The sequence below is a fragment of the Bidens hawaiensis genome, unplaced genomic scaffold, assembly GCF_021521415.1.
Source record: "Bidens hawaiensis isolate Kalapana, Puna unplaced genomic scaffold, B.hawaiensis_p1.1 tig00023835_1, whole genome shotgun sequence".
Lineage (NCBI taxonomy): Eukaryota > Viridiplantae > Streptophyta > Magnoliopsida > Asterales > Asteraceae > Bidens > Bidens hawaiensis.
The window spans coordinates 104,912-115,974 of record NW_027505039.1 but is presented as its reverse complement, the minus strand read 5'-3'; the positions used below and the strand labels follow the sequence as shown (position 1 = coordinate 115,974).

At 33.1% G+C, this 11,063-nt stretch overlaps 1 protein-coding gene across 1 annotated transcript; it reads left to right on the top strand.

The window, feature by feature from the left end:
- Nucleotides 1-6,715: 6,715 nt before the first annotated feature.
- On the top strand, nt 6,716-7,246 carry LOC143610100 (uncharacterized). The gene has a single exon (XM_077084675.1). It carries the CDS (start codon nt 6,716-6,718, stop codon nt 7,244-7,246), a length of 531 nt encoding a protein of 176 aa, XP_076940790.1.
- The last annotated feature ends 3,817 nt before the right edge of the window (nt 7,247-11,063 follow it).

Here is an 11,063-nt window from a genome sequence, read left to right as displayed (position 1 = left end):
CGCTAAATGTGCATACATATGCCGATGGTATATGGTAAACATTACGTAAATACGTAAATATAAGAAAAATACATCAGCTATATATTTATCTCTCAACATCCATGCTTCATGTATCACATAGTCTAAATGCTAATAGAAAAAAAATTAGTTATTGATATATGATAACCACCAAATACTTGCATCATTATCTTGGATCCCACATTTGTCATTGTCAAAATGCTTTTTTTTTTCAATATTTGATTATAGTTTATATTATATATTTCGTAGTCATAGTTTTAGAAGTACATTATATATAGTGATGACGTGTAAATATATTTAATTGGACTGGACCACGAAATTGTGGAATTGAAGAAAAATAAAAAATTGAGGTGGAAGTCCCTATCATAATCAAGTAAAATGATTTTATGCTATTGAATACATGATACATAATTACATATACTATTATTTGTTATTCATACCTTATTTAATGTTTTACATACAAGCAATTTACAATCCATAAATATTATTTACAATACTAGATACATTGGTAATTCGGTAATCTCTACATCATTAAGTGTTAACCAATAGAATCCTAAACTAATGACTAAAAGATTCTAAGTCTAGAGTATTGGGCACGCTGATATGGTGATGATTGGTGGAGGTGGGCCGAGGAGGTGGTGCGTTAGTGGCAGACTAAAGTTATGAACACAAGTGAATGGATAACTGTGTAAAATTTTCATTCAACATCGCTTTAAAACTCAATGGGAGTTTGCTGATCGATTTAAATATGTCTTTCCGGTGAATTAAATAGTGATTGTTCTGCAGTATAAATATCATTTCAATGTAAGTAAGAAATGCTCATCTTGTATCACTAATAACTTTATGCTAATTGTAGTTATATTAGAAGAAAAAACATTTTCTAAATTATAGGTGTTATTTTGGCACACACCTTTTTCTATTTATTTATCTTAAATAAATGAATAAGATGATACTAGAAAATTAATATGAACTTTCACACCACATGGAACATTGCCTAAACGTCCATGTCACGTCATCTTCTCAAAATGTTAAGTATGATAATTTATAAACATGGAAAATATGGTAACGTGAAGGACTTCCCTACCAAATCACTACTACAAATATTTTTTTACAAACCAATATTTATGTCATTACACGTAAGCACTTGTTAGTTAGTTAGTTGTATCAAAATATATCATGTTTTATTTACTTTTTAATGTATGTATAAATAAAATCCTTCTGATTTAATAACAATATTTTCACTAGCTAAAAAGAAGTCAAATCATATATTTACTATTTATATGTAATATATATGACCATTTTAAGTTTGTAACTATTCAACTAACAATTGCATTTATATAAGGTTTGTAACATTTTTTTTGAATAGGCAATTATATTAGAAAAAACAAAAAGAGACAACTCACCAACCGCAAGAAACTCAAAAGTACGAACATTAATATTCACATCAACACTCATACTACAACACATCTTTGACCAAAAAGATCTCAACATGAGACAACGTCGATGGGCCGAAGTACTTAGTGATTACGATTGCGAAATTCGCTACCACCCCGGTAAGGAGAATGTTGTAGCCGACGCCCTTAGTCGTAAAGTTAATGTCAAATCCGTTCTGCTTCATAGCATCATCATTCAAACCGATCTCCAAGACCGCATCTATCGAGCCCAATGCACCTCCATTGATGAAGGCGATATGTATTATGAAATGTCATGTGGAGCCGAACTTCAACTTGAAACCAAACCCGATGGATTGCTTTATTTCCTCAACCGTTTGTGGGTTCCCGATCGTGATGAACTTCGTACTTTCATTCTCGATGAAGCTCATATGTCACGATATTCCGTACATCCCGGTGCGGATAAAATGTACTTCGATCTATTTATTGGTGGCCGGATATGAAAAAGGACGTAGCACTTTATGTATCGAAATGTCTTACTTGCTCAAAGGTTAAAGCCGAACATCAAAAACCTTTTGGTTTACTCGAGCAACCTCCTATCTCCGTTTGGAAATGGGAAGGCATCGCTATGGACTTTATCACCAAATTGCCTCCCACTCAAAAGCAAAATGATAGCATTTGGGTCATTGTTGATCGATTAACCAAATCGGCTCACTTCATCCCGATCCGCGAGAAGTACTCCGTTGAACAACTCGCTCAAATCTATGTTCGTGAGATTGTATGCCGCCATGGTATTCCATTGACCATCATTTCTGATCGTGACGCTCGTTTCACATCCCGTTTTTGGAAATCGCTTCAAGAAACCTTGGGAACTCGCCTCGATCTTAGCACCGCTTACCATCCTCAAACCGATGGCCAATCCGAACGCACAATCCAAACTCTCGAGGATATGCTTCGATCTTGTGTTCTTGATTTTGGTGGAAATTGGGATTCTCATCTCCCACTTATTGAATTCTCATACAATAATAGCTATCATTCTAGCATTGAGATGACTCCTTTCCAAGATCTTTATGGTCGTAAGTGTCGTTCTTCGATTTGTTGGAACGAGATTGGTGAAGCCCAAATCACCGGTCCCGAGATGGTTCAAGACACTACCGATCGTATCGATCAAATCCGCAAAAATCTCCTTGCTGCTAGAAGTCGCCAAAAGAGCTATGCCGACAAACGGCGAAAACCTCTCGAGTTTAATGTTGGCGACTTTGTCCTTCTCAAAGTATTCCCTTGGAAGGGGGTAGTCCGTTTTGGAAAGAAAGAAAAATTAGCACCCCGTTTTGTAGGCCTATTCAAAATCTTCGAAAGGATTGGAAAAGTGGCTTATAAACTCGATTTACCGCAAGAACTTGCCGGTGTTCATCCCACCTTTCATGTCTCAAACCTCAAAAAGTGCTTAGCCGAAGGTAACATCCATATACCTCTCGACGAAGTACGTATCGATGAAACCGTGCAAATGATCGAAAAACCCGTTGAAATCGTGGACCGCAATGAGAAACGAACCAAACGTAGCCGCATCCGTTTAGTTAACGTCCGTTGGGAATCACGGCGTGGCGCTGAATTTACTTGGGAACGAGAAGACGAGATGAAGGAAAAGAACCCGCACTTATTTATTACGGATTCTTCTTCATTTCGGGACGAAATTTTCTAAAGTAGGGAAGACTGTAATATTCGTCATTTTCGATCTTTTTTGTAATTGTATTTGTATCAAAACCCGACCCGATTTGTAAACCAAATCTTTCACTAATATAAAATGTTGGATTTTTATGTTTCATAATCATCTCTTACCTTTTGGATTTGTTACTAGATTGTATTATTTAAACCTTTTTTTTAAAAAAAAAAACACATGCAGGTATTGATATAAAACAAGGAAAACAAGTTTGACTCCTTCCCTATATAAACAACCTCATCCTCTTCATTATTCTTTGCTCATTCATCTTCTTTCTCTCCAAAATAAAGTTCATATCTCTAACCTCTAAGGTTCTTAATAATCAAGCAATAACCTTCTTTAATTCTTGTTTGTTACTTATTAATTCATATATTGTGGCACAACATATATATAATATGCACCCCTTGTTTCCTTCGGCTTTCATCTTCTTTGGGAGGTGATATGCTACAAGGCAAGGCTACATGGAGAACTCTTTGTAGTTCTTGTTTATACTATTTTCCTTTAATGCTTTCTTAGTCTTGTTCATATTGTAAGTAGTTTAGCTTTTAATTCATGTTTAAAGAGTTTCATGGTATTGGTTATGAAGTCACGAGTCTCGGTTTTATCCCAAGATTAGACCCGAATCAAGACCGAACCAAGAGCAAACTCTTGTTTACTAGTCTTGTTTATACTATTTCCCTTTAATGCTTTTGTTTATATTGTAAGTAGTTTAGTTTTAATTCATGTTTAAAGAGTTCCATGGTGTTGGGTATGAAGTCACTAGTCTCGGTTTCATCCCGAGATTAGACCCGAATCAAGACCGAACTCTTGTTTACTAGCTTTTGTTTTAAATAGTTTTGTTTACTAGTTTTGTTTAAAATAGTTAAATAAACATGTTTATGAAAGATTTGAACCTTGTAACTTCTAAAACCATTTTGATAGTTCTATGGTATTTGGGTATGTGGCAACCATCCTCGGTATCATTCCGAGTCAAGGACCGAACCAAAACCGAATTAAACCGAGTTCACTTGCCTAAGACACACAAGTGTGTTTTTGGCCATCGAAACTCATCTTTTCTTCAAGAATGTATTTTAAACTAATTTTAAGTATTTTATCAACTTACTTGGTGTGTCGGTATCCAACTTGATCTTATAACAAGCTTGGACCGGTGATACCAAATACACGCTTAACGGACGTTAAGGTTCTTCATAATAGAACTATATACTTTGTTAAGTCTTTCGATTTTATTGAGTTATCTCAAAACATTTTGGAAAGTTAACTTTGAGTTTAGTTAATTATCTAGACCCAAGTTAACAAATCCGAACACTCGATTAAAACCTCGTTTTGGTGTTCATATACCCAAAGGGTCTTGCATTAGTGCATTATAACCCACATAAGTTACTTAACATAGGTTGAGTAATAATTATGAATGAAATACCAAGACCCGGTTTCGAGTAAACTTACTTTTTAGAACATGTCTTTAATTTCCCAAGTATTTACATTTTTAAACCATAAACTTCATTTATTTACTTTACTTGTCATATTTTATTTTAAACCCTTCCAAGACTACCTACTAACTTAAGACCCGTTTAATCTAGGTCTTGCTCGTTAAACCCGATCTCCGATTATTCATGAATCAATCTTTCAAGTTACTTAGTTAACGTGAGTACATTTCATCCCCCGTTTTCACTTTTATCTTTTGGGGGTAACATGCATACTTATTCAAACAAAAATGATTTATATTATACTCATTTCTCAAATCACAAACTTTAGGGTATATGATGCTAGAATACTTGCTCTGTTATGTGTTATATGTCTCATATGCTTTACGTGCGCGAGTGTTTATTTTTATGTTGTTGTTGAGCCTCATTAAGTATGATCATACGCTCCCCTAACTACTTAGCCTTGTGCTAGTAGAATAGGGCCTCGTTATCCAAGTATGTCGGTATTCTTACCGATTAGAAATGATCCTCATTTACATATGTTTTATATACCATGATTGATACTTTTATTTATAGTCTCATATACGTTTGTGGATTTCACTCATATTATATATACTCAAAACTATGAAATTGCTCACCAACATACGTGTTGACAAATGTTATTTTATGCATGTTACAGGTTTGATTATTACTTGAGTTGGAGTTTGAAGACATCATTCTATTTTGATACCGCTAGGTTATTAGAAGAATGAACAATATCTATTTCTTATGTTTTGATGTTATTTGTTATGAACAATATGTGTTACTTTGGTGATTAAATGAAATTAATGAGTTGATTAAATATTGTCACTTTAATGGTGTCATGTGTATTTGTCCAATCACGTTGCACCCCGGCATGTTCCGCCGCCTTTGGTCGGAGTGTGACACATACGATCGAACAGGAAAGTAGATACAAATCTACAATGACATTACATGCAATTAGTCTTTATAAAACATCTTGCAGCTCTTTATAACACATAATATCATTACTAATGTTGTCGTGACCACATGATCTCATTCGTACGTTGTTGGTTGGAACATAAAAACCCCATCATGATGCACATTTATAATTTATCTCATTTCTTTAATCCAACGTCATCATCTGAATAAAATAATGTGAACTCAAAACCATTTAGTACCTAACAAAAGAACCTTAAAGCCAAACTAAAAATATGCTAAAAAAATAATATGTATAGAAGCTAATTAGTTAAAAAATATATGAAATTATCACACTTCAAAACCATCAAGCTCTACGGTGAAACTATCGGTTCGTTGCCACATATACGTTGTGTGAAAACTATCAATTTGTCAACACATATATATGTTTTTCGAACGACGATGGCAATTATTATTAGTAAAACTTAAATGACCATATTAATCTAACTTGCTTGTTTAATTTACCACATGAAGTTAATATCACTCAATATAATTAATTAGCTTCTAAGAAATTAATTTAATTATAAATCGTGTGAACTCATCATAATCTCTTATTGGCAAAACGTGTATAACAAGCTCCACCAAAAAAAATATTCCCGAACTTGATAATTAAACTAAATTAAAAATAATCATTAATCACTAGTCAAAACTAATTCAAATTGTAATTAAAAACAGAAAGTTAATAAAAACATTTAATAGCAAATTTTCATCTAAAATAACCAAATCTTTTCTAAATAACAAAATTAATACATAATTAATGCCCCATATTACTACTTTACTAATATAAATGCATTAAATAATTTCCTAAAAACCTCACTAAAATAATTGGAAATGGCTGTCATGCTGAGCTGGATAATTGGATGTACACGTTAGCCACGTCCACGTGTCCACATGTTAGTGGACATTAGGTAACCAATATGGAAAGAAATGAGAAATCCAGAAATCCTCCAAATTAAACTTTTTTTAAATAAATTAAAAAATTACTAAAATACCCCTGACACGATAATATCTAGCTGGCATATTGTTGACGTGGAAATTATTCTATTCCCATTTTCCAAGTGGAATATTATTATTATTATTATACACACCCTAATCATTGAGTGTTTTTTCCATTTATACCCTTCACATCCACCACAATATATTTCTCTCTTACTTCATATTATTGATTCCTATTGTTTATTATCATTATTATGTCTACTACTACTACCGTGTTGAGCGATGCAGTAATAACTTCCGCAACCGACTCGCTGCAGTCGGTTGCGGTGAATCCGAATACTGATTTGATGGCAGAAGTTGAGTGTGTTGATTGCGAATGTTGCGGATTAACCGAAGAGTGTACACCGGCTTACATGGAACGAATACGCGAACGGTACAAAGGCAAATGGATCTGCGGACTATGCGGCGAGGCGGTAAAAGACGAAATCGTGAGAAGTGAAAGATTGATAAGTACGGAAGAAGCAATGATGCGACACTCGTCATTTCGTAAGGCGTCTAGGTCGCCTCCGAATCCCGCGGTTCATTTGATTGCCGCGATGAGGCAGATACTAAGGCGGAGTTTGGATTCGCCGAGATCTATGAGGTCCGTGCCTTGTAGTCCGACGACCAGTGTTAGCGTCGGAATTGCGAGGTCTGAGAGCTGTATTCCGACGCTAACACTCGCTGTTGAGTCGTCGGATTCGTCGATGTGTGATGAGTTTGAAGAGGCTAATGTAAATGAATGATATCAATTTGGATTGAAGGATTTAAGTTTGGATTAATTTAGATGAGATAGTTAAATGTACACAAGATTATTATTATTATTATCATCAATACTAGCAAACAACTTTTTCATCTTATTTTCATCTTTCTATATTTCAACAAAAAGAAGTTAGTAGCAGATTGGTAACAAAGTTTACTTCAAACCAGTGTTCTTGCTCAGCGGTGTTGCGGTAAGAATTAACGATTAATCAAGTATGGAATTGTATCTAATTTTTTGGGGTGTGTGTGGTGTGGTTCTGGGCTAAAACCAAACCGAAAACCAATATTTGGTTTTTGGATTTTATGAAACCATTCGGTTTTGGTTTTTTCAGTTTTAGTTTATCGATTTTCATTTTGTTTCAGTCCGGTTTCGGTTTGTGTGATTTCTGTCATTTTAGTTTAAAAATTTTAGGCAAGAAATTTTTTTTTTGGACAAAAAGTAATGAATTAAATAATTTCCTTTATTGAAAACTAATAGAATATTATACATTTGCCCAAAGTTTTTGAGTTATATATTTATTAATTTTTTTATAAATTACTTAACATTTTTAATATAAAAATTTAGGAATTCGTTTCGTTTGTTTTTTTTGGCTTGAAAACTTTTCGGTTTTTATTATATGCAAGACAAAAACCGAACCGTTAGTTTGGTTTTTACAAGAATATAAAACCAAGTTGTCGGTTTTTGTTTCGTAACGGGTTTTTTTGGCTTCTTGCACACCCATACGAATTTTGAAACTATACATTTATATACAAAATTTTATATATAAATTTTCAGTTTTGATTGATTTGATCAGATAGCGATTAGTCGAGGATTAATCCATGACTAGACGAGATTTAGCACCACCGAGATGTACTCTTTAAAGCGTTTTAATCTTCTGCAAACTTTGCCCCTGGCCTAATGTTTTTACTTCATCAAGAAAACACATGTCAATCAATGAAAACCGGACTCAAATTTTTCCTATATTCGTTTTAACATGTGTTGCAATTCGATGCGTGTAGAATAATAACGAATCGTTAGGAGTTGTAATAAGTTGAAATTACAGAAACTCGAATGAATGAATGGATGAATTTTAAAGTTGGTTTGAAGTGAGAATAATCTTTTTGGCTTTTTATAAGCATACATTTTGGTTGTGGAAGAGATTCTGGATGTAGCAACAAGCTAAAAAAGTGTTAGAAAAGACAAATAAAGTACGAATCAATTAGGATCCTATATTTATGTAAAATGTAAATAAATAGACAAAACTCAACTAAAGGTGACGTGTCGAATGATGCTCATTTGGAAGGCACTTGATTGTACAACTTGTATGGCTATAACTTTTTATTTATTTTAATATTGACGACTATCTTTTTTATGTTTATGCTACGGTTCTATTTGATTTGAAGAGTCTCGTTGTCTTACTCTAGTCAGACTATATTGTTTTAACTGGGCTCACGCTGAATTCAGAGTTTGGTTTGGACATTCCTCCGGAAAACCATATTGTCGGCTGCCAATTAACAGTTATTGGGATCTGAACTGACAACCTCGCAAAACATAGCTCAAATCATTCATTGTCAATATCCACCCAAAATGACATAAGTATGGGTATAAATTTAATATGTGATTTAAAACTTTATAAACTAAAAAACAAAGCTTTTACATTTTCGAACTATATAACATTTTCCAGTTAATTTTGGGAATTTAATAAAAAAAATTTAAAAATCGCTATCACAAAAGTTCACAACAATTGAATTATAGTGAAACTTGAACGGTTGAAAAAATTGAGTGATTTAAGAGCTTTAGTGAAACAGTAAATAAACTTGTTTTTGTTGAATTTGGTACAAATAAAATTAGCTTACTAAACATACAAATAATTAGTGTAATTACAGTTTTGAATTAGAGTATGTTATAAAAAATAAAAAATAGTGTAATAATAATTACTTTAGTACAAAGGTTATAGAGTAATAATAATTACACTAGTTTTAACATAACTACTATAGTTATTTGTATGTTTTTCACGATATAAGTCATTTGCTTAATCCATATACAAAAACGGTAAAACTGTCTTTTCAAGAAATAACGGTTTGAATATCAAAGTTGTTTTAAAGCATTAGTCACGTAAAACCTAGAAATCTCAACATAATCCCACCTTCATAACTACTGTTCTAAAGCATTAGTCAAGTCAAGGCTAATTAGTTACCTTAACTTCTTTACTTATATATTCAAACAATAAAGATTCCAAACTACTTAATTGCCTTTAAAAGTTTACAAGTATTGTTATTAAAAAGTGAAAGAAAGTAACTTATTTGCCTTATTGTTCTTTTAGGTTCTCTCAAGTCTCAACAAGTATCCAAGAAGAAATGGTATATATACATAATGTATATATAAAGTTTGAAGTGATGCATGCATGAAAGCCCAATGAATATGTTTCTGGGCACAAAGGATACAAAGAGTGTATAATAGTCTGTCTACACATTATCTAGGTCTACGTGTAACTTATTTTAAATCTTTACATTGTCTTTTAATGTATTTGGCCAAAGACACAAAATGTATTTTTTTTAGCTAATATATGTTTATTGAATTGAAATAAAGATTATACTCATTGATCAAATCAATTCTGATTATGAAAGATTGAACACAAATCAATTTATTTTGAGTTCTATGTATAAAGCTCGAGTTCGAGTTAGAATTGTTTATTATTTATTAAATGGTTAATAATTTTATTTATAATATATGTTAATATCGTTTCCTTTATAAGAAAATAATATAAATTGTTTTCAAAAGTAGGAGTTCGTGAATTATTCGACTCGATTGGAGGTCCGACCCAAATAAGACCACATAAATTAGAGAAAATTCTCAAAATAGCCCATTTATAGAATGTGGTTCCAAGTTTGTCCCCCTAAATTCAAGTTTCTAATTTTGTCCCTTTGGTATCTCGTCGCCGGCGACATGTTAGCGAACACCGACGATGTGTTAACATAACATAGGGTTGACGATGCGTTATGTTGCTATTATAGGGTAGCAGCGATGCGTTAATGTTTAAAGCAGGGGTTCCACGATGCGTTAGTGGACAACGCATCGCTGCAACCCTATGTTATGTTAACACATCGTAGGTGTTCGCTAACATGTCGCCGACGACGAGATACGTTTATGTTGCTAACATAGGGTAGCAGCGATGCGTTATCAGCTAACGCATCTGGAACCCCTGCTTTAAACATTAACGCATCGCTGCTACCCTATGTTAACAACATAACGCATCGTCAATCCTATGTTATGTCAACACATCGTCGATTTTCGCTAACATGTCGCCGGCGATGAAATACCAAAGGAACAAAGTTGAAAACTTAAATTTAAAGAAACAAAATTGAAACCACATTCTATAAATGGACTATTCTAGAAATTTTTCCCATAAATTAATCATGGACAAAACACAACACAACACAACACAACACAAGGTCAGTTAAGTGCTGCCAGGTTTACGGAGAACTGACCTGTTTTGTTTCTTTAGTTTAAGTCAACAACCAAATTATTGCCAGGACTTACGTTTTTTCATTTGGAACAGTATACCATGTCACCACTCCAATAATTGCTATATTAAAATAATAACCATTTTATTGTAACCAAGGTGTCTTTTTATAATTATTTTTGTCATTTTGCTATCAACATACTGTATGTTAAATTATGGTATAACTAAAAAACAGTATAAGAAAAAATGTTGGGTTGGTCATGTGTTCAAGTGGTAAGTTTCAAGTTTTAAGTTTTAACCACTTGGGACTAAATGTGTTTAGTTTTAGTGTGTTATTGTAGATGTATAGCGGCGTTCT

What these genes read in the sequence shown, in the direction of transcription:
- LOC143610100 (XM_077084675.1), top strand. Translation starts at nt 6,716, where the DNA reads ATGTCTACTACTACTACCGTGTTGAGCGATGCAGTAATAACTTCCGCA.